We start from the raw sequence: 24,505 nt of genomic DNA on the forward strand, positions 1-24,505 counted from the left end.
GTTGAGTAATATTAATTAAAGGACAAGACTTCACTATTTAGGAGGAGGACAAGAAGAACAATAACTAATACATTAATCTAGTAATTTTTTGCCCAATTAAAGTGCTGCTTTAAATTACACAGATTTACAATGCAGAAGTGTGTATTTTTAAAAAAAAAAAAGTGAAGAACCATGCATTATGTAACTAGATTCATCTGTGTTGCTTATTATAACGTTAAATTCCCTAACATCAGAATGATAAAATAGTCACTTTACAGTGCTGCCCTATCACTGTTCAGCTTACTCAGCTCTTACATGGCCATTTAATTTATTAGAGAATTCCTAAATTCGCTAGTCAAGAAGTTAGAACATCTATTCTTAATGGGAAGACATTAAGCGTACTTAATATTTAAAAATCATTTTTGGCAGGCTAAGGACAAGCATTACTGTATTTTCTAATAATACATGAAAGTTTCATTATATTTAAATCAGCCTCTTCGTTAATAGTTTAATTAGCTAAACATATGCTTGGCCACACACATATATACCAGAGTTTTGGTTAGATCATAAAATAGTAAAGATCTGTCGTGAGATAGGATAATCTTAATATGAAATGGAAATTTAGTTTCTTGCTTGCTGATAAATACCATGGTGCTGGCACATGACAAAGAGTAATTTCAGAAGATGCCACTTACCAGTGACCGGAACACTTGCAGTCATGGTTCATTGGAGAATAATTTGACACAGAAAATAAGGTTATAATCCTTTAAAAAACAAGCTGCTGAGCTACAGAAAGTTATCAATATACTATCTGGACTATGTTGCTTTGGTAAATTTTTAATGTATTCTGTCATGTCATATTTTTGAAAATAACCCATGAAAATATGTACTCTAGTGTGAAGAAAATTATGCTAGAGAAAATTTAGGCCAGTTCGGTATTTTGTGTCAAAAGAAGCATACATTATAAAACATTTTAAAACAACTTGGATTTATTTACGTAAATTCATAGATTCACAAAATTATTCATTCTCGTAGCTGTCTTGCTGATACGGGTTTAGAATAAATCCAATTTCATAATGAGAACAATGCAAAACAAAATAATTGTTTTATTGTTATTTTGACAATAAGTGATAAATATTATAGTCAACAAGACAAAACTCTCAGTACTTCCTACTAAATTTTTAATGGTATACTGTGCGTTGCATGTGCTCACTCAACAGGCCAAGATCTAAAGGGAAGGCAGCGTTTCAGTTCCAAATATTCTACATATTGTTTTTAAAAACTGTTAAAGAAACATTAAAGTTGCAAAGTCAAACACTCAGGTTAAGAAATTCCAGCATTAAGTTTGCTCACGTAACCTTAATTTTGCCCCCTTGTGCATATGCATTATGGTACAGTATTTAATTACATCATCACATACAGTCTTCTCCACCAGAGCCCTACCTCATTCAGGGCATAGGATGGACGATACACTAGGAATAATGAATCAGGATTGGGTAACAAATGAGGCAGTTATTTCTAATACCCCTGCTAGTCAGACAGTCTCCAGTCTTCCTGCTTTCAGTTCTGGTGTCCAGCGCCATAGTGGCCATAGGGTCTGCAATTCCAGGAAAGCCTTGCTCAGCCTTGGGATGATCCAGGCTTGGTTGCTCTCCAAAGGTGGTGCATGCACAGTCTGATTGGCACGTAAGTAGGGCCCTACCAAATTCACAGTCCATTTTGGTCAATTTCATGGTCATAGGATATTAAAAATCATAAATTTAATGATTTCAGCTGTTTAAATATGAAGTTTTACAGTGTTGTAATTGTGGGGGTCCTGACCTAAAAAGGAGTTGTGGGAGGGTCGCAAGGTAATTGTAGGGGTGGTTGCGGTACTGCTACCCTTACTTCTGCGCTGCTGCGGGCACCGGCACTGCCTTCAGAGCTGGGCAGTTGGAGAGGGGCGGCTGCTGGCCGGGAGCCCAGCTCTGAAGGCAGAGCCGCTGCCAGCAGAAGCGCGGATGGCCTGGTGTGGTGTTGCCACCCTTACTTCTGCGCTGCTGCCTGCAGAGCTGGGCTCTCGGTCAGCAGCCGCCACGCTCCAGCCGTCCCGCTCTAAAGGCAGCCATGCAGAAGTAAGAGTGCAAATACCACAACCCTCCTAAAATAACCTTATGACCCCCCTGAAACTCTCTTTTTGGGTCAGGACATACAATTTGAGAAATGCTGGTCTCACCCGTGAAAACTGTATGATGTAGTATAGGGTAAAAGCACACAAAAGACCGGATTTCACGGCAGGAGACCAGATTTCACGGTCTGTGACATGTTTTTCATGGCCATTAATTTGGTAGGACCCTACACATAAAAGAGCTGTGTGGAATGGACTTTGCTCACTAGAGATGAAATCTTTGGAGCTTTTAGCTTTCAAATTCTAACAAGTCTCTGAGCATGTGCAAACAGATCTTCAGAGGCTTTATAATTTGAACAAATTTGGGCATATTTTCACAGGGATGACAAGACACAGCCCTAACACTAATCAGCTGTTGAACAACATGCTGTACTCCGGGGGGGGGGGACACATACATACATCATTGACCATGCACACTTCCAAATATATATACAGTAGCAAAGAATATCTTTGCTATTTAGGGTGTAGGGTCTGTTGATGATTTTAAGGAAACTGGAGATAAGAATCAAAATGCAAATTAGCTTCCTAAATCTGACGCTCTGATCAGTCAATACACAGGATTAACTAGTTTAGCAGGTTGTGCAGCAGACAATACGTAGCTGAGTTGTTTTTTTTTTTTTTCAGACCACATATTTGGTTGTCATGGATGCCAGACAATGAGATATTTTTAGTCTGGTATATTCTGTGTTACCAAAGGAAGGTATTTTGAAACTTCCTGAAACAATTTAATAAGAATTGTTAGCATTTAGTAAGCATTTCATGAACAACCTGTGTTTGCCTTTGTGTACTCCATGCCTGTAACTAAAACTTTTGCTGTATTTAGCCCTATCAGGTTTGTTCATGAAATGAAGTAAAAATACTGTTGATGCACATATATATTACCTTGGATATTGAAGTTAGCTGGTTTAGTGCAAGGTCATCCTATACTGTACAAAGTTATTGTACAAAACTTGCAAATCAAAACAATTTGTTTCCTGGTCCAGTCTTAAAGAACTGGTGTATGGAGAAAAGGATAACATAGTTGTATCAGTTAGACTGTTGTATACTAGTAAAGACAGAGAAAATGCAAGCAGGAAAGAAACATGATGCAAGGATCGGATGATGAGAAATATGAGTAAAAGGCTATATAGTACAGAACAGAGAACTCAGGGAAGGGTGATGGGATACACGATGTATCTACAAACATTTTCTAGGAAACAATATAAACAAAGATTATATTCAGTCTCAGATGATTGAGATAAGAGCAAGGCCCTGAATATTTGTGGGGGGGGGGAGCTTAAAATACACATTAGGAGAGTTCTCTACTAGTAAGAGCTGTTGGATAATGGAATTGATAAAGGACAATAACAAAGATACCTTCACTGCAAATATTCCAGAACAGGTTATGTACAGTGTTAGTGTAAATAATGTAGCTAGCAGTCATGTAAAGCACTTGGGTCACCCCACTAACTGTTGAGTGTTAGCAAGAAACTTCCCCAGTGGGCTGGGTATTTTATAGTTGTCCGCTAAATAGCTTCCTGCACCTTTCGCCGAAGCCATGGTACTAACCTCTGAGAGGGATTACTGAAATATGTAGACCATTGGTCTGATCTGGTATGGCAGTTCCTGTGTTCATTTCATGTTTAACTCAGCATTCATTTGACCATAAAGCTATTATAGAAAGTTGGGCTCAGTGTTTCCCCAGACTAACTATTTTTGATTAAAGTAGGGTTAACATTCATGTTTATGTCAACTTGTTGTGAATTCTCATTGTCCATTTTAGTCGCTGCTGTAGCTCTTCCTTTTTCAGCCTTTTAAAATTCTGATTAAAAATGCTTGTGCTGCACTTTTTACTTAATGCCTTATTGATCAGAACAATAGAACTAATTAGAAAATGAATTAACTTTCTTCTTTGCAAGTCTGCCTAATTGTGATATACTGTACTTATTATAAAGCACCAATCAATATATTTACATTCATTATTACCCAATTAATTATAGTGCTAGTCAAACCACATTAATAAATGTAAGTAAAATGACTTTGGTAACAGTGCCTATTCTACTTATTTTGTACTTCTTTTGTATTCATTAGGAATTAGATATTTGGTTACCTTTTATTCAGTACTGAAAGTCCATTCACCTTCAAAAAAAATAACAATTAACTAGTACACCATTCCTTTTTTAAAACTGATAAGTTGATAGATGTGCCTGGTCTGTTAAATATGTGTAATGAGAGATTTCACTCCATTTAATAAAATCACTAGAAATGAGATGTCATAAGTGTAAAGGCGTTCACTCTGTAATATGGTAACCACCTGTTAAATAGAGGGCACTGGCTGTGTTCTGTAATCTCTTTTTAAACAACAGTCAGCTGTTGTAATGATTTTGTTTCTGATCTGTACATGGCAAAGATTTGTAACCCTGTTAATACTTTGTAAAAAAAAACAAAAAAAAAATTAATCAGATATAAGATTGAATTAGTCATGTGTTCCCAGAAATGAATAGTAAAGAATCACTTTTATGAAAGTTTGGTTTACAGGCCTAAAAGTGCAAGTTTAAATTAAATTTTGAATAAATCTGAATTCTGTTTGCAGGCTTAGTTTTTTTTGTTTTTTTTTAAATTAGTCACAAGTATTTCATGCCTTATATCTGTTTGTTTGCCATTATCTTGCATATTGATAGGGTAACTGAAAATATATAGGGAATGCTGCATTTTCCCTTTCTCTTGCAGAGATGAGTTTTTAATGCTATGATAGCATACATGTAGTTTACACAATGTCAGTAACAAAATCAGAACTCTGTCATTTTGGGAGGCTCTATCATTTTGTAGTGGCTATGTCAAAAGATTGGGAGTCAGGAGACCAGAGCCATATTTCCAGCTCGTACCACTGACTTGCTATGTGACCTTGGGCAAGTTGCTTAAACTCCTCTGAACATCACTTTCATTGCCTGAATAATGGAGAGAAAACTTACCCTTTATGAAGCATTTTGAGATCATGAAAGATGCTGAGTGCCCACTATCTTTTTTTTTTTTTTTTTCTTTTTCTTTTTTTTGTATTGATGGTGATCTTAAATAGAAGTTGAGTCTACTTCTTAAACTTGACTGTCTGGGAGATAGGGCAATCTTGTTATTTTTAATGTGAACATACAAATTGTTGAATGGGTTACAGTTTTGGTACAATGAACTTGACTTGCTTGGCAAGCAGTAAAATCATATCTTATGGTTGCTTGCTTTTGTTTCCTTTAAACTAGATCTAGATATCCAATAGCTTACTCAGTTACTGCTACTTGGTCACTAAATTTTATAGTGTAAATGCCAAGGGTACTGTAGCGCTTGCTTAACTATAGTGTAAAGGTTAATACCTATAAATCCATTCTGCACCATACATTTTTAAATGTGCAAATATAGCCAGTTGCAATTAAATGGTTCTAGTTTACAAACGTTGCCATAAGGTGTTATCTTCTAAATACATAAATAGTTCTAATTTTATTGTAAAATGAGAAAACTCTGTACAAACTTACTGTTATCTGTTACATCTGTGTCAGTGACCAGTAAGAACCCATACTTCCCCCAACTGTTCAGAGATCCATAAGCAGTAACACTCCAGACAAGGATCTTTGCCCCTCTTGGTTGAAGTTACTGGGACAAGATTTGCTTTTCTAATGTCCCAGTGGTACAGCTCCACCTGTGTTAGCAGTGATCGAAGTACTCATAGAGACATCCACTGGCACTTTAACTACCCTCTTATCAAACCTGCTCAAAAGAGACCTGGGTGTCCTGGTGCTTAAAATGGTGATGCTCACCAGTAGTCTGACTACAATTGTACTTCCATTATTCTTTCTACCTGATCTAGTGTAGACAAGGCCTTCAGCTTCAGTTCAAATCTTTAAGGCTCATGCTAAGTATATATGAATAGTGTATGGAATTGTCATATATTATGGCTGAAATCTTAAAAGCCCACTGAAAATTTTGGCAAGTAAGTGGGTTTGCCTGTTTTCTAGTTGTTGCATATTAACTATGTGGCAAGTTTTCCTTGGAGTTGAAGAAAGCCTTTTGAAAATTTCTGCTTCGTTGGTTATCTGAGCTGATACTTTTATTAAGTATTCTTTCAGAGAAGTAACCTGTCAATGTAATTTTAAAAGGATCTTTGTAATAATTCTTTCTCTCGCAACAATACAATTCTTTCCTCCACATCAACACATTTGTTTCAAAAGGAGGACACATGACATGTAAACATAAGGAACAAATATCCCTCAAAATCACATGAGACAATATACTTGATATGAGTACATTCAGATTTTAAAAAAGGAGAGAGCCAGAGCAAACTGACCAAAAACATTCAGGTCATGCACTAGAAACTGCTTTATCTAACCTCTTGTTGAATGTTGTTTTGACTGTTGTTTTCCAAAGACAAAAGTATGGAGAGTAACTTTCTGATTACAAAATACAGTGTAAAATATTGATTTGTATGTTAAAGAAGAGTTCCAGTGAGATTTAAAACAAACTATTTTAATTGTAAACAAACAGTACCATAGTGCATGCTAAAATATATTCACATTTATTACAGCTTATTCAAATTTGTGTATTAGGTTTTTACATGTGAATTCAAACCTCTGAAGCATACCCTTGTTCCTTTACTGTGTGTTACTGTTATGTCTGTGTACATAAAATCTTACTGTTTCAAACCCATGTGTATTGAGAATTTTTGTTGTTATAGCTGGCATTTAAAAAACAAACAAACATGGGTTTGAACATACAAAATATATTAACCCTATCAGAAAAATTCTTAAGTTTCAGAAACTGCTTTTACTAGAAAACTTCAAATGTGTATATTGAGAAAAAATTATTTGTTAAAAGGCAATTCACATTTTTTAAACTGGGCTTCCTCAATAAAAGAGCAGTGTGAAAAGTTGGAGATCAGCGTTGAATTATCTTTTCGCAATTATCTTTAAAGTGATTTCTGAAACTAGTTTGGAGGCCAATGTTTATACCTGCATGTTACAATGTGGATGAGATTTTTTTATTTCTATGTGAGATGTGCAGTAGTTGTATCAAATTGGTTACGTGTTATGAATGCTTTACTCAAATACAGTTTCTCTTATGGATAATTTCAATTCCATATTTGGGTTTATAACACATTTGCTAATGCCTTCTATTGAACCATGCCGATATGCATATTGATAACTTACAACATTCAGTAAATCATAAAATACTGTAACTGGTTAATATTGATCGTTTTCTGAAGACCTAGCACAGATGATTAAAATCTAATTATTTGTAAAATCTCTATTATTAATTTAATGTTAGTGTACCAAAGCCTAGTATACATGTCTTTTTATTATTTAAATAGACATAAAATAAGTAGCATTTACGTAAGTATAAGCTCTAGACATCCCATAAAGTTTAAATGCATTTTACATCACAGGATAAAAGTAGTGAGCCAGCAACATTGCAGCAATTGAAAACATTAGCATTTTGTAAAGTTGCTCTACCATTAGATTTGGGCAATAATTATTTGGAATTAAAAACCCATGTGCAAAGATATCTTTTGTGTTAACAAACTGGCACCTTTTCAGTATTCTTTTCATATTGGAGCAAGACTGCAGTAACCAATACAAATGAAATGATTAAACGTTAAGAACACATTTTGCACTAATAACCTCCAAATGTCATGTGCCAGTCTGATGAGGTAGTAAGATACTTAATTGTGAAATTAAAAAATGAGAAAATAAAGGCATCTTAAATAATTGTAAACACAATACAAATATATTTTAGGGAAGTATCTGTTTTTTTTTAAAATAATTTAAAGAAAATGGAATTGACTGACTTTTTTAAGACCACTTATATCAAAACCTTTGCTGGTCTACTTAATCAAAAATCTAAAATGAAATGATGAATTTTTAAAGTCATGAAATGTTACATGCCTAACCTGCATGAACACACAGATGAGCAATAAGGACCCAGTACAACTCCCACTGTTATCAATAAAACAAGCTCACGTTGATGTTGGCTTGGAGCTTAAATCACTATGGGTTGAATGTTTATCAGCAATTAATTTAAACTGTGTACTTAAGCTTGCTTTTTTTTGTTTTTGTTTTCCCCATTTTCTTAGATCTCTAGTGGAAGAGGAAGATCCTCACATGAAAGTATCTCTTGGTAGCAGCGATATGGGCGTGTCTGCCCATCTACAGTCTTCAAAGACAGGGACCACACGATTTTTCACCAGCAACACTCATAGTTCTGTGGTATTACAGGTAATCTAACACAATATATTGTAATATTTATACCAGTCTTTCCTGAAGATTTTCAAGGTTTTGAACCGTATCTGCACCTAAGAAAGTTCTCAAACCTGGAAAAGGTGCCTTAGAGACCTTTATTAAACATTTGTTTGTGTCATGTTGACAATGCCTTTGTTGAATAGGCGGCATGGTTTTGTGTTCTTTATTTTCTCTTTGAGAGCTCATGTTATCTATGAAAATCAGATTTTTTTTTTCAAGTTAAATGTTCAGATCACATCAACAATTTGAAAAACATGACCTTTCCCTCTAATTATAGACTTGTTCACTATTAACTTCAAATAGGTAAATAAGGCTTGCTAAAGTGAGGGACCGCTGTCTCAAAGAAACTCACCTCTTTAATATAGTCAAGCAACTTTTTCAGGTGAATTTCCTCTTCTCGCCTTTTCTGTGTGAACGCTGTGTTAAAGATGTCATGAGTCTTAACTATTCCTCTTTGTGCCCCTAAAACATGTATCCGTAGGCAATTTCATTATCTGATCTATCCACATACTGTGCTGGAGTCTGAATACTTCCCACAAACAATCTCAGCAGCCATCTGCAGTTTCTACATGGTTTGCGAGCCATAATATGTGACCTATATATGAAATCATTATTAAGAGGCTTGCACTTTCTGCACGTAGAAAAACTGTTATGTTATCCTCTGAAGCTCATCAATATGCCAGCTTTCACTTATTTTTTAATAAACATGCCACCTGTCTTTTACAGACCAACCATGAAATAGCCTTCAGTTTATCTTATCTGTCCCTGTTCAGCTAGGGAAAGATTACCTTTGTTTAATTCACAGCTATCTAATCAAGCAAGTTTCATGTTTTTACAGTGATAGTATACACTATACAAAAAAAAAAAAAAAAAAAGGAGGACTTGTGGCACCTTAGAGACTAACAAATTTGTTAGTCCCTAAGATGCCACAAGTCCTCCTTTTCTGTTTGCGGATACAGACTAACACGCCTGCTACTCTGAAACCTATATATTATACATACAGTGGTACCTGATGCATAGAAGGAAGTAAATGGCTTTGTTAATATTTGTCATGGGTGCCCACGCTTCAGAAAAACCACACAAACCCCGCCGATAACCTCCTCACCTTATATTAGCAGTATGCTTGCCCCTTTGAGTTACTTCTTCCAAACTCAAGAATCAAAACTCAAGTTACATGAAAGTGGGTATACAAACTGAAGAGGAAGAAAATGTTGGAGGGTGGCTCTACTCTGAAAAGTGACTGTAAAAATGACACTTCCATCCCCTACATTTATTCAGGATCATATCCGTAGACTTCAGTGACAAGAATAAAATTGTAGCACTTCTTACTTCCATGAGCTCTTCAGAGCTAAGGGGAGTTAGACTGTGTTTCATCCTGTACATGCCAGATTTGGTTAGTGTATCTTAACCTATTAATCTGGGCAATCACTTTGAAGGAAACAAGTAAATGTGTAAATGAAGGTGCATAGGGGTAAATGGAGACTGAATATGAAGTACAGAACCTTTATCATTAGTGATGATGCACAAAATGGAGAGAACTCACCTACAGGGCCTAGCAGGCAGGGGAAAACATATTTTTACTTATAAATTGGGCACATGTGAAATGGAAAGAAATGACAAACTTGGAATTCCATAGTGCTGTTTTTGAAGCATAATTTTTCAAAGCAAAACTGCACTTTAAACATTCACCCATATGGTTTTCTCATCCTATTGTACGCAGGTGTTAGTCTTATTTTTGATCTGAAACCCTCCACTTGCCCAGCAAACAGCATCATTGAGCTTTAGCATTCACTTTCAATTTTATTATGTGTCTTTTCCATTTTAATTAAAGTGAACTAAAGTGGTGGCCTCACCTTGTCAGTTTCCTATACTTTCTATCTAAAGCAAACAGACTTTGAAAGGTAAGATTATTTTATTGCATATATTTGTTTGCTTATGTAAACCAATTGGCACATTTACCCTTAAATTTGCTAATTGCTTTATAGAACTATATAAGTACTTGCAATAAGATAACCTCACATCGCTGTTCCAAGACTTTATTTAAAAAATCCCCAAGATTATTAAACCCAAAGAAGAAGAGAGTAGATTAGATATATACTTTATTGGTTTCAAAGGCCTGTTGATAACTATAGCTCAATATGTATAACTTGAAAAATGTTCTTATTACCAGCAGATTTCTGTTTATACCCCTGCAGCACAGAGACATAGCTACAGATAAGAGAATCACACCCCAGTTGTTCCAGCCATTGGAATGGGGGGGCTTTGAATCCTAGAACCAGCTGGGGTCAGTGAGACTGGGAGTTCCAAGTGCCTGCATGAGAGAGCGAAAGACTCATCCCATCCAGAACCCTATTTTTTCCCTTGTTGTTACTATAGCTGTGACGTTGCTCACCAGAGAAACTAAGAAGCCTGTAGCTCTCACTTTTTAGGATCTGAGTACAGTATTTTCAAATAGTTCTCTAACAACATTTTGAAACACTTTGAGCCATTTTTTTCTTTGTTCAGAATATTACAAGTTTGTGATATATACCAAACCTGTGCAGATAACTAATTTTTAAGCAGAGGAACATTTTTTAATTTGATCAATTTTTCTCTACAGTCGCTATCAGTCAGAAGTAAAGTTTATAGATCTACTAAAAGGTGCAAATGGATTAAACAAAATGTATCTGTTGAGCAATTCCTGGTATATTCTCTGTTGCATCTATTTCCATGAGGGGAAATTGTCTGGTGGGAGCTCTGTATTCTGCTGGTGATAATTTTCTAAAAATGGTCTTCTGGCCCACGCTGAACTAAATTCTCTTTTTCTGTTGGAGCAACCAAACTAAGGCACTGTGGGACGGTGTCACATGGTGTTGCTCTCCTCTGGCAGATAAAAATGTAAGCCTCTCGCAGAAGCTTACAAAGCTTTAAAATGTGTTAAACTTCAGAAAGTAGTTCCTCTATGTTCTAGTTTCTGCTTGAATTGTGTAGGCATCACTAGAATTCTTCCATATCCTATGGATTCAAGCCTACAACCCATACAATCCCTTGCTTTCTCCAACTAGAACTTTACGCAGAAGTGCTGTGTGTTTTCTTGTATAGGATGAGGATTCCCTAAAGAATTATGACTTATTTTAGGACTTGCTGCCAACATAGCTTAAGTGGATCACAATGGGTTTTCAGACAAAAACAAGCCAGAGCCTTTTTTCTTATTTTAATTTTGGGTTGAAAGCACGAGTAGTGTCTCAGTTTCTAACTCCTGGGCCTCTACTTGGTATTCTTTCATCTTCAAATCTTAGGACAGGTCAAACTTTTCTAATTTTTTCCTACCTCCTACCTTGCTGGGAACTATCACTGAGTCTCTTTTTCTGTATGATTGGAAATGGCCTTTCTCTGGAGCCTTTACAAAGCTGGAGTTAACCTTATGGAAAGATTTACCTCAAGGCCGAACCCAGGTTACTGCATGGGTAAATTGATTACCATCCCACAGGAGAGTATATACTCAGGCTACAAGGATCCTCATGTATATACAGTAGATTCTGTTCTTAAAGGGGCTTTCACAGAAGCAAAAAAATTGGTGGCAGGTTGCTGTTTGTTCAGTTCATAGTTTATTAGAAAGTGACTCCAATCATTAGTACTGCAGCAGAGATATTTTTGCTTCATCTTTCAGCATAATAGCTAGCATAGCAACAAATAGCACTGTTTGGAGACCTTGGCAACTAGACATATTGAACGCAGCTCATTGCCTTCAGATTCCAATTGTAAAAGAATAATTTTTCTCCAAAGTCTTAATACCTATTCTTGCAATATAAATTGGAGAACTAGTAGGGTGCCTTCTTTTTTGCAAGGACTAGTTTCAGAAGGCCTGGTAAAAATGCGCCAGTTGAGGGTCATTGGATTACTGAAATGCTTCGTTCTGGTACTTGGCTAAAAATTAATAGATGGATTAGTTTATATAATTGTATTAGATCATTGTCAAAATGTTGTTATATCATTGTCAAAAAATTAAACTCCAGTTGGGTGCAAAATATTTTGTGCTGCCCTTAGATCACAGTCTGGTTTGCCTGGATATGATGGGAAGGACAGCAGAGAAGGTGGGAACACTCCCATATTTCCATGCAGCCCAAAGGCTCAACAAAGAGAAATTCACTGCTCTCTTAGGGTCTGTCTACACTACAGTTAAAACCCTGTGGCTGGCCCATGCCTGCTGGCATGGGCTGCAGGGCTGTTTAATTGCAGTGTAGACGTCCGGGCTTGGGCTGGAGCCCAAGCTTTAGGGCTGTGCAAGGTAGGAGGGTCCCAGAGCTGGGGCTGCAGCCTCAGCCAGAATGTCTACACTGCAATTAAACAGCCCCACAGCCAGAGTCCCACGAGCTGAGTCATTTGGCACAGGTCAGCTGTGGGTGTCTTACAGCAGTGATCATCGGGTTTGCAGGACACTGACTAGCCACTCTGGTTATGATTGTAGCCGTAAATTTTGGTTCAAAGCAGGAGGTTGTCTTCATATCTTGGGTTATCGTATTGCTGAGCTGGGTTCAGAATAGGGCTCTGTCAGTATGTTGAATGTTAGAAGAATGTTATGAAGGATTACACTGAATTTAACTATGCCCATATTTATGCCTTTCCTCTGGTTCTTTTCTGTTTTCCCATTGTGTTCTTTCTTTAGGACAAATCTGAGTTTTCATCTCTGTATTTATGTTCACCACAGCTTTAAAGTCCAGGCTTCTTTTTTAATAAAAATAATAAACAAATTCTGGAATTTGGAGCTGAGACTCTCAAGTGTTATCTGTAAGGCTATTTGCCTCCTTTCCCTCCCCTCACCCCCATCAACCTTATCAATATTGTTGGATTAGGCGACATATATGACTAAACAAAATTGATCTAAGTCCTTCCCACCTTCTTGTAATGCATGAAAGGGGCCATTATTTCTGTCGATCTTCAAGTATTCCCGAAATAGGGTTTCCCCCTGCATGCAAACCTTTCTTTTAAGGTGCCGTTGCTATCGGAGACCCAGGTAGTTGTAGTTTGCCCCTCAGACTTGTCTGGAGAAGGAAACAACATGAGAAATTCTAATACAACGTGAGCCTTCTGGGAGGTTTTACAAAGTTAAAATTGGTAATAAAATTGACAGAAGTTGTAGTTAAGTGACACCCTTCCTGTAAGTCCCAGTATCATTCAACCTTCCAGGTTGCAGAGTACTTTGAAGGAGTGGTATGGAACATAAATGTATCCTGCACGTTATATTTTTCTGAGAAGTGATGCTGATCCAAATGGGCAAATGTCAATTCCTACCTGAAACCATTTACGTCTGGAGAATAAGTGGACAGAAAACATGCCCTTTCTGAACAAATCTCTCTTTGTTTTATGATTAAGAACACTTACTCAGTCATACTGTACTTTGCACTCCGTAGTCACTCATGGAGACTAATTGAATTGTTCTGTTTGATTTAAGTTTTTGAATGATTTGATTATACTTTAAAGTCTGAGCACATGATGGTTATAGTATGGAAGACCACTACTCAGACTTCAGTTTCAAGCAATTGTCAAGGAGCGTAGACAATCTTAAAGTAAATAAATAACTTCCCTTAAAGAAATCCAAACAAACTTTTACTTTCCGCTTCAAGATGACTGAGTAGTTCAGGTTGTGATCTTGTTTTAGGGTTTTGACCAGCTGCGAGTAGAAGGTTTACTTTGCGATGTGACGCTAGTACCAGGCGATGGTGATGAAGTATTTCCCGTTCACCGAGCTATGATGGCATCAGCTAGTGATTACTTCAAGGCTATGTTCACAGGTAGTGCCTTTGTTTCTGTAATAAATTTGGACTCTGAGCTGTTTTAAACGTGTCTTCGGTGTCAGATATTCTAATATGTGTAACATACATACTAGATCAAACACTTTCTTCCACATAATATTACTATCTAAAAATCATAAATCATAAAAATCAAAATCTTTTCATTTAATTGAAATTAAAGTTCAAATGAATTAAATCAGCTTTTTAATTGTTTAAGAATACGTATATTGTTAGAGTGAACTCTTTCAAATGTAATTGAAGAACCCATTTTAATGTATCTAATTTCTTTCTTAGGTGGAATGAAGGAACAAGATTTAATGTGCATAAAGCTTCATGGTGTGAACAAAATAGGTCTAAAGAAGATTATTGATTTCATTTACACTGCAAAACTCTCTCTTAATATGGACAACCTTCAGGACACTCTAGAAGCAGCCAGTTTTTTGCAGATTTTACCTGTTTTGGACTTCTGTAAAGTGTTTCTGATCTCTGGGGTAAGGTATTTTGATTGGACATTAGTTTCAAGTTCTGACTTTTTTTTTTTAAAAAGCACATTGATTGTGTAATAGGCGAGGATTTAAGCATGACACTGAATAACTTGGGTTCACATACAGTAAGTTCCTCTAGCTTCAAAGGAACCATAAAATTGAATCTTATTTACTGTATCTAACGCTAATCACACTAAGCTTGTGATTTAAATATCCTGGCACATTAAAAATTGTAAGAACTTGTTGCAATTTCTAATTTTACTGCATGAACTGGAAAATTATATTCCAGTAAACCATAGTCATACTTCATTAGTTGGTTACTGGATTTCTCTCACTGATGCTCATTTGTTATAACATACCATAAGAAAGTAACTTTGTGAATTTATAGTAACATAGTCATTATTGTACAGTGAATTATTTGTCATATTATCTTTATACGTACGTGTTTTGTATATAACATTTTCTTATGTTGGATATGAAGCACGTAATTACAGTGTTTGTCACTGAAATCTTTATGGTGTTATCTGTGAGTTGATGAGGTTACAATAATGTTCTTTAAACAAAGTGCAGTGTACCCGATTACAGGGAATATATAGGGGATGCTACAGTAATGTTAGTTACGTGAGAAGGTAATTATAAGGATTTTAATGGTGACCATTGTATATTTCTGCAATACACTAAAAGAAAAAACTTTCACCTTGAATATATACTTAAGTGTTTAATCACAATGACCTCAATAATAGGTTTTGTAAGGGACAGAACTAGGTGAGTTAATAGTCTCTGTTCTCTCCCCATTAACTAAGGCTTATCTAAAAGAGGAGAGCTTGAATCAGAGGATCATTTGTATAGGTTTTTTTAGTATAAAATGTAGATCATATATATGTATATGCTCTGTAGATGTAGTGCTTAGCAAAGTTATCCCACTGCTCTTATTTGGTTGAACAGTTTTTTAAAATAAAATCACAGCATCACAAGATGGGGGAGATGTGTGCAAGTATACACAATAATAGATCTGGAGAGACTAAACTTCTGAATCTCTGGAGCTTTTCCCATCACTTAGCTGTGACCTGAAAGAGAGCATAAAAGGGTTTGTCTGCACTAGGAGTATAAGTGGTGTTTTTACAATAATTGAAAAACTCACACATTTTACAGCACTACTTAGCACCCAGTGTACGTAGACAGACAATAGCATTTAAAACCCAAGGAGTGAGAAGGATACTAGAATCGACCATGACACGTGACCACAGTTTTAAACACTTTTCTTCAGTGTAGCAATATGTCTACAGGTGGAAAAATGAGGAGTCCTGGAAAATCCATTGGCCATGTCAACACTAGGAGAAAGTTTGTTTTTAACACTTGTTAGCTCACACATTAATGTGTGTAAAAACCCCAATGTGGATAAGACAAGTTGTACTTTTAACACACAGCTGGTTAAGATAGATCCTGTGTTCTCTACTAGTGATTTACCTCAACTAATGTGTTAAAACTGTAACTTGTCTATGCTAGGATTTTACCGTGTTACCTAACGTGTTAAGAGCAAATTTCTTTTCCTTGTAAATACAAGACTATTGAAAGCAAAGGGACTGAAGCTGACATTTCTTTGCAATTAAAGTGATCTCAGCAGACAATCAGCAAGTTCCTCAGGCTGACAACCTTCTGGTTTATAAGAAAGGAGGCTGCAGGAAAAATGTTCTCTGTAAGGGATTCTCACCTCTGGAACTTACTTCCCCATCCTTAACTCAACAGTGTACAGACTTTTTATTTAAGTTATTTGTTAAATAATTCCCTGTCAGAACTCTCAGGACATCACTTATACAGGAGGAGTTGAGTGAGGGAGTTGGGTTGATAGTTTGGGAGTCTTTTTTTTTTTTTTTTTTTTTTGTACGGTGGACAAGATTTTGAGTATATTATTTTGCGTTTTACTACATTTAGATAGGTAATACCTACAAAGCCAAAGGCTGACTTCCACAGGTTCCTTCAGAGTGCTTCTCAATAGTTGCCAACTTCTGAAACGTTAGCTCTTCACAAGACTCTGATAGAAATAGGGTCTAGGGAAATCTAGCTAGAATAATTGATCATATAGTTAGATAGTAATAAATTCAGTAAAATAAGCAAGCAATTTAAATGAACATCTTTTTTTGTGCAGCTGTAGGGTATGGTAGTGCAAATTTTGACTGCATATTAGACAAAGTGGTAATATAGATAAATTCATCAGAATTAGATTTAATTCTCTCTTATAAGGCTTGTGATGGTGTCAGTGTTGCAAATATGATTTTCTTAAGTGACTGGTAACCAAAGGAAAGTGGATGTTTTTGGAGATAAGCAGTCAGTGGATTTGTGAACAAGAGTCCATTATTATTGTTTTACGAAAGGGTTAAGTATGTGCACTTGAGTTTTAACCATATATTTGAGAGTAGTCTGATTAATTTGATTTTTTTCATATTTCAGTGTTATCAGCTTTAAACATGTAAGGAAAGCCCCTAGCAGAACTACCAATATAGTGTTCCGCAAAAGTGTATTGAAATAGTAGAGACCTCTCATCTATGATGTCTGTTAGTGAGGACTGGGGAAAACATTTTGTTACTCAGGAATCTTGAAAATCTAATGCTCATTTGGAATCCAATCCCCACCTGTTTCATAGATGTTCATTGCCTATCATCAGGATTTATAAGCATATACTCCGTATCATGCATCAGATACTGCTTTCAGCTACTTGCTAAGTATTCAATCTTGCTGAAAGACACTACTAGTATCTCAATCTATCCTTTTGCTTGTGACAGACATATTTTTGACATGCATTTGCTAGTGGAATTTATACACGAGAAACTGATTAACTCTGACTTTAGAGTGTGTGTTTTCTTCTACATGAATATGAGAACATACAGATTCTGTTAAGGCCCCATCTCCCTGCAGCTTGTAAATGTGTTTGAAGCCATTTTCAGGCACTGTTATAGCGTCAGTCTTTGTCAGGATTGAATGTGGTACCAATCATGCTACTAATCGCAATATAGTCTATAGTGGTTCGTGGCTGTTCCTTAGTGTGGGCTGGGAAATCAGTTAGTGTATGAACCTGGATCTCTGACGCTGGGGAGGAGATCCGGTGGGGAGAAGGGGTAGGGCTTCGGGTCAGTCCTCCTTTCTGTCCTTTCCCTCTCTCCCAGGGAAGCCAGCCTTGGTAGAGGACTCTCATTTCTGCCTTCAGGCAAGAAGGGAGGACTCACCCATCCCTTCAAATGAAGGAGCCATTGCAAAAGGGGGGAGATTCCTTTCACCTCTCCCCTCACCCTGGCTTTGACCACCTCTTTCTGTAGTAAGGACGGTGACAGCCTGGTGGCCTTTTCCCTTTTCTTCCCGTCCTCCCCTGCTTTGTCTTTAGGAATGGCTGGCTGGCCTGCTCTATCTGTTCTGGCCAAATAAATTGGGGCAACTGATAATTCCTGCAAATACAGTTAAACAAGAAGAATACTGTTCTGTGAAAGGGAGATTTGACGTCTCGTCTGGGAGGACAGGCTACTGCATAATCTACTCTTACTAGGAACTTTTTCTTGCAAAAACTTCCCTTTCTCAGCTTCTTTCCATTGCTTTTGGAATTATTTCTTCTTGAACCATTTACAACGTTTTTTGATCTCCATGTGAATTGCCTGTTTGCATTTCTAGAAAGTTATTCTAAAAATAGTAGTAAGATAAGAAGGAGCGTGTTATGTAGGAAGTTGAGCACCTTATACTCTTATCTCTGAATTACTAAAATCGGAGGCTGGAGAAATAAAAATCAGATAAAAAGTTGTTTCTTGAGTTGAGGGTTGTAACTATGTATTACACAGAGTCTTACTATGACTTAAGCAAGCAAAAAAACTCAGTGTTGTGAGTAATGAAGTATTTATTCTGCAAAGAAAATACTAAAGAAAAGCAGGCAATTAAACAATCTTAGTTCACTTACAATCTTGGCATGTCTTCTAATTCACCAACTTGCTTAAAGAATTTGAGCTAGGCAGATTAATGAAAAATTAAACATCTGAAGTTAAATCCAGCATAAATTGGTTGAGGTAAATAGATTATCTCCTCTCCAAGAATATGCTGTCCAACTCCTCATGCTTGAACAAAGAAGCTGTTAATAAACCTTAAGTTGCAATAAGATTTCAATATACAGTTAAATCAATGTCAGAAATAAAGTTAGCCTAATTCTTGGCAATGCTTATGCAGAGTTTCTCTCTAACAGAAACTTGAGTTTTAGTGGTGGCATGTTCTTCCAGTGCAAAGCCAATGAGCTTTTGTACTCATCTGGTCCTTGCTTTGTGTGTGTTTCACTGTGTTCTGTGCACTCTCCTTTTGAGTGCTGCATTGGGCTGTTCATCATACTTTCTTAGGGAAACAGCTGTTTTTGTTTATTCTAAATAGGATCAATTTAAAGCAATTTTTTATCCACTTTCTCACAGATTTCATTGAAGGTGGAGATCACATCTCATAGGTTTGATTAGATTCTGGTATTAGTGTTTCAAGTTTTTCTGTGGGTTCCTCCTGTTTTTGGATGGGCTCAATACTGTACTAAAGCATTTGTAGTAAAAGTTTTACACTATTGTCTTTTATGGTGTGCTGTTCTGGCCGAGAGGGGTCTGAGAAACTTTTGAAGTTTTGCTTTTATTCACTCCATTTTCAGAAATATTTTTATTCCAAAAATGTCTTGGGGTAGTTTCATAAATTCTAAGGCCAGAAGGGGACCATAGTGATCATCTAGTCTGACCTCCTGTATAGCACAGGCCATAGGATTGCCCCAAAATAATTCCTACAGCATATATTATAGAAAAACAGTCTTAATTTCAAACTGTCAGTGATGAAGAATCCACCACAACCCTTGATAAATAGTTCCAATGATTAATTACCCTCACTGTTAAAAATATACACCTTATTTTCAGTCTGAATTTCTCTTTAACTTACAGCCATTGGATCATGTTATGCCTTTCTCTGCTAGATTGGAGAGCTCCTTATCAAATATTTGTTTTTCATGCAGGAGCTTATAGATTGTAATCAAGTGACACCTTAACCGTAGACTCATAAACTTTAAGGCCAGAAGGGACCATCATGATCATCTGGTCTGACCTCCTGCACATCACAGGCCACAGAACCTCACCCACTCATTCCTGTAATAGGCACATAACCTCTGGCTGAGTTATGGAAGTCCTCAAATCTTGTTTTGAAGACTTCAGGTTACAGAGAATCCACCACTTACTCTGTTTCAAGCCAGCAAATGTCCCATGCTGCAGAGGAAAGTGAAAACTCCTCAGGGTCCCTGCCAATCTGACCCAGGGAGAAATTCCTGCCTGACCCCAAATAGGCTGATGAGTTAGACCCTGCTCATATGGGCAAGACGCACCAAAAAGACCTGGGAAACAATTCTGTGTAGTAACTCAGAGCCCTCCCCATTTAGTATCTCATCTCTGGCCATTGGGAATATTTGCTAATAGCAGGCATGGATTGGTCATATGTCATTGTAGGCAATCATATCATACCATCCCCTCCATAAACGTATCAAATTGAGTCTTAAAACAAGTTAGGTTTTTTGCTCCCCGTGGAAGGCTGTTCCAGAACTTCTCTTCCTCCTGTGGTTAGAAACCTTTATGTAATTTCAAGTCTAAACTTATTGATGGCCAGTTTATAGCCATTTGTTCTTGTGCCGACATTGGCCCTTATTAAATAACTCCTCTTCTTCCACGGTGTTTATCCCTCTGATATATTTATAGAGAGCAATCATATTTCCCCTCAGCCTTCATTGTGTTAGGGTAAACATACCAAGCTTCCCAGGTTAGAGTCCCCCATTGTGTAAATGTGGCCTGCTTTCTTTGTAGATAAATGTTTACATTTAGCTATATTAAAAGGAGGTCTCAGGAAGCTACTTAAGAGCATACCTTCCCATGACAACTAGAAGGCTTGGTGAGGAAGGCCAAAGCTATACAAAGCATGACAAGCATGTTGGGTGGTTTGGTGGGAGTGAGGGATCCAGTTATTGTGCAATTGCTTAAGAAGCTTCACACTAAAAATCCTGGGTTCCTGAGGCTGGTAGCTCAGCGAGAAGTGCCCCTCTAACTTGCCTTCTGGATCCACCCAGCCATAAGTTCTGTGCGGGTGAAGGTGAGTCAGTCCAATTCCTGAGCTGGCCTGAACCCCTATTTTGTGAAAAAGGCATCTAAGTTCTGAACTTCTCTATGTGAGAAACCAGGCAAAAAACTGGGAGGAAAAGAGATTAAGATTTTGCTCCCAAGTTCAGCAGTGAGGAATTAAGGTTTTCTGTGCAAGTTGCAGCTGCAGAGTCATTATCCTATGATCTCCTCAGAACCCTCAGACTTGTGTTCTGTTGCTCCTTTTCCAATTTCCTATAGTCAGCTAAGTTTTCCATTAGGTTTTGGGGATTGCTATCATCAGTTACTTATTTCTTTGACTCTTGTTTTACTTGCAATCATTTTCTCTGGAGCTCTCTACCATCCATTCACTTTCCAAGCCATGTAACTTAGAAAAGAAGAGAGTCCTGTTACTTTAGCGGGGAAAAAGGTGTTTACCACTCTTCTCAATAATATGTTTCAGCTCTCTAGGTCGGGGTTCTCAACTTTATCTCTGAGGCCCCCCCCAACATACTATAAAAACTCCATGGCCCATCTCTGACACAGCTGTTTTTCTGCATGTAAAACCTAGGGCCGTGATTAAGGGGTGGAAGCAGGGCAAGTGCCTGGGCCCCATGCCACCAGGGACCCCATAAAGCTCAGTTGCTCAGGCTTCGGCTTCAGTTCCAGGGCCTGCAGCCCCATGCGGTGGCTTCAGCTTTCTGCCTTGGGCCCCAGGAAATCTAATGCTGGCCCTGCTTGGTGGTCCCCCTGAAACCTGCTTGTGACCCCCCAGGGGACCCCAGACCTGTGGTTGAGAACCACTGCTCTAGCTGGTTGCTCCCTTGATGTGCACTTTTTTAACTAAAAGTTTTAGCTTTTGGAGGTTAGTTTGATGAGCAAATTAACTTGAACTGTTTTGCTATGTAGGCAAAAACATCCAAAGTGTAAAGAATGCTCACTTGGAATGAACTCTCCCTCAGCTCCTTCTGGTAGAGTTATTAGTGTTTGTCCAATTATAGCCCCTCTCTGTCTGTGTCTAAAATGTCTTTGCTGTTCAAATATTTCATAATCTTTTTTGAAAGAGAAATCTTAAAGGAACAGCCTAAGGCAAAATGTAAGTCATTAAGCTTTGCCATTCATTTCATTGGGAGCACTGTTGGGGCCAGTAATAGTGGTTGAGATATTCCAGTGCCTGTTAATGAGCCCTTTTATTCTTGGGTTCCATACAATAGAAGCAGCTTCTGTGTCTACCATTGCTGTTATAAGCCAAAAAAGTTAAAAGGAACTTAAATTATCATGTAAATGAAATTCTATAAAGTACGTTGCTCTGTATCTAAGCAGTATTTGGAGAAGATAGTATCTGCGTACTGTATCTTGTCCAATTTTTGAATATTTCAGTGTGAGTAATTATTAGACACCCTGCTGTTTGTCAGGGTTTTTTCCAGATGAAAACAAAGTATATTACAGTATTCCTTTTTTTACAATATATAAAAATCAAGCTAGGATTAGTCTATACAATATAATGTAGCCTGGTAGCTGTCAATGCTCAGAAAAAAAAAAATCTATAAAAAAATTACTAATTGGGCTAGTGGAAAGGTAGCTTTCAAGAAAATATTTAACATTTTAATCAAAATTGAAGGAAATTTATTTATTAAACAAGACAAGCACAGAACAGGGCACAACCCCAGTTATTCCCAAGGTGCATTAATGATCATAATGCTTAAAAGGATTATGCACAATAAAGTTGTAATAGATCAGATTTAGACCAAGTAATCAATTAAACCATTAAAACTATTTAAATTTAAAGAGTAAATATTTTGCAGAATAGATCTGAGATGGTCTATTTTGAGACCTGCAGATAGTGTTTAGCAGAGTAGCATACAAACAGTAGCAACATACAAAATGGATGATGGAGGAGTCAAACAGGAATTGTAAAATTCACAACTAAAGGTTACAAGTGCATTATGGATATTAATTAGATCAAACACAGAAACAAGATTTAAATGTTCTAGTTTAAAAACAAATCTATCTTAAAAATCTACATGTTAAAACTTTCTAACAGGTATGCACTCTACTCTGTCTGCATGGTCCAGTGCAACATAAACTTCCAGGATACCTACCTGTACCTCTTTGCCCTGCATTTGATTTAAAGCAGGGATCTCAAATCACCACGAGGGCCACATGAGGGCTAGTACATTGACCCGAGGGCCACATCACTGAAACCTTTTCATACAATGATACAAAAGAATAGTCAAAAATGAAAAAAAAGAAGAATATAGTATGCTATTAAAAGTCAATGTATTCACTTTTTAAAAACTGTAATGCGAAGAGGGATTTTAATAAAATATAAACACTCAGTGCACCTCACTCAAACGACAAAACATGCATTTACTTTTAGAATTACGTCCGTTAAAGCTCCTCCTCTGTCCCCGGCCCTACCCCCATTCCAACCCCTTCCCCAAAGTCCCTACCCCAACTCCACCGCCTCCCTGCCCCTATTCCAACCCCTTCAACAAATCCCCGGCCCTGCCTCTTCTCCGCCTCCTCCCCTGAGCATGCTGCATCCCCGCTCCGATGAAGTGAGCTGTAGCTCAAGAAAGCTCATGCTCAAATAAATTTGTTAGTCTCTGAGGTGCCACAAGTACTCCTTTTCTTTTTATATATCAAGGTACATGCTAAAACACAGCTATCCAATGAGAGAACTTGCATGCAAATAGAAAGATGCAGGATTATTTCCAAAGGAGGGCAGGACAGACAGAAAATGGTGTTATGACAGACTGCAGTGCCGTTGAGTTGTGGGACACCATGAATTGGCTGCTTTACTAGTATGGTTCTCCCATTTGTTTTGTTTCATTTTATTATATGACTTGAAACTTCTCCCAGTTACACTAGTGTTAAATTAATAGCCAATTTTAGTTTGGTGGGTCCTGCGCTTTTCTTGGTGGGGAGCCAAGATGCTACCTTTTGCTCCTCGCTCTGAGTCCCAGCCCCTCTCAACCCCTGTGGGTTTCTTACCTTCGTCCCCCTTAGGTGGGGTTACCCTCGGTCCTTAGATGCTAGGGGGAAGGGAGTCTCCCTGTTCTGCTGGGCAGGGTCCCCCTTACTCCAATTCTCAGGTCTTCCAAATCTCTCAACACACCTCCAAGCTGTTTGTTTGTTTGTTTGTTTGTTTGTTTGTTTGTTTGTTTGTTTGTTTGTTTGTTTGTTTGTTTGTTTGTTTGTTTGTTTGTTTGTTTGTTTGTTTGTTTGTTTGTTTGTTTGTTTGTTTGTTTGTTTGTTTGTTTGTTTGTTTGTTGTTCCTCCTTCTCCTCTGTCTGCCTGATGTAGTGGGTTTTATTAGGTTCCTAACAGGGCCTTAATTGACTGCAGGTGCTCCAGTTAACCTGCAGCCATCTTCCCTAGTCTACAGGGAACCACACCTTAATTAGCCTTGAGCTTATATATCTAGGACTCTCCCACTGCTCCCTGGCCCTCCTGTATCACAGTGTATAGTTCCCCTCAATTTGCCACTAATTTAAGTAATTATGAAGCCTATGAGGAAAACATATAGAAATTGGCTTGATACTGACAAACTTTAAAGGAAAAATAAAATAAAAATGTTTGTCAAGTTTCATAGAATACTCTGTAGGTGATTATTAGTTTGTTTCAAAAGCTAGATAATGAATTAACAGTTTTGTACTTCTTTCCTAACAACTATAAAGCAAGTTTAATACAAGTATATAATGTATCAGCATTTTACTATAAAAATCTTTTT

At 37.3% G+C, this 24,505-nt stretch overlaps 1 protein-coding gene across 13 annotated transcripts in view; it reads left to right on the plus strand.

Annotated features, from left to right (window-relative positions):
* KLHL13 (kelch like family member 13) overlaps positions 1-24,505 on the plus strand; it is a 120,763-nt gene that overhangs the window by 73,274 nt on the left and 22,984 nt on the right. For all 13 annotated transcript variants that reach the window (XM_074962766.1, XM_074962769.1, XM_074962778.1 and 10 more), the window contains 3 exons: positions 8,238-8,379; positions 14,042-14,174; positions 14,469-14,665. In XM_074962766.1, coding sequence (XP_074818867.1) covers positions 8,238-8,379; positions 14,042-14,174; positions 14,469-14,665 — 472 coding nt within the window. The remainder of the gene's footprint in view (positions 1-8,237; positions 8,380-14,041; positions 14,175-14,468; positions 14,666-24,505) is intronic.

This window comes from Natator depressus, chromosome 9 (assembly GCF_965152275.1).
Source record: "Natator depressus isolate rNatDep1 chromosome 9, rNatDep2.hap1, whole genome shotgun sequence".
Taxonomy (NCBI): Eukaryota; Metazoa; Chordata; order Testudines; family Cheloniidae; genus Natator; species Natator depressus.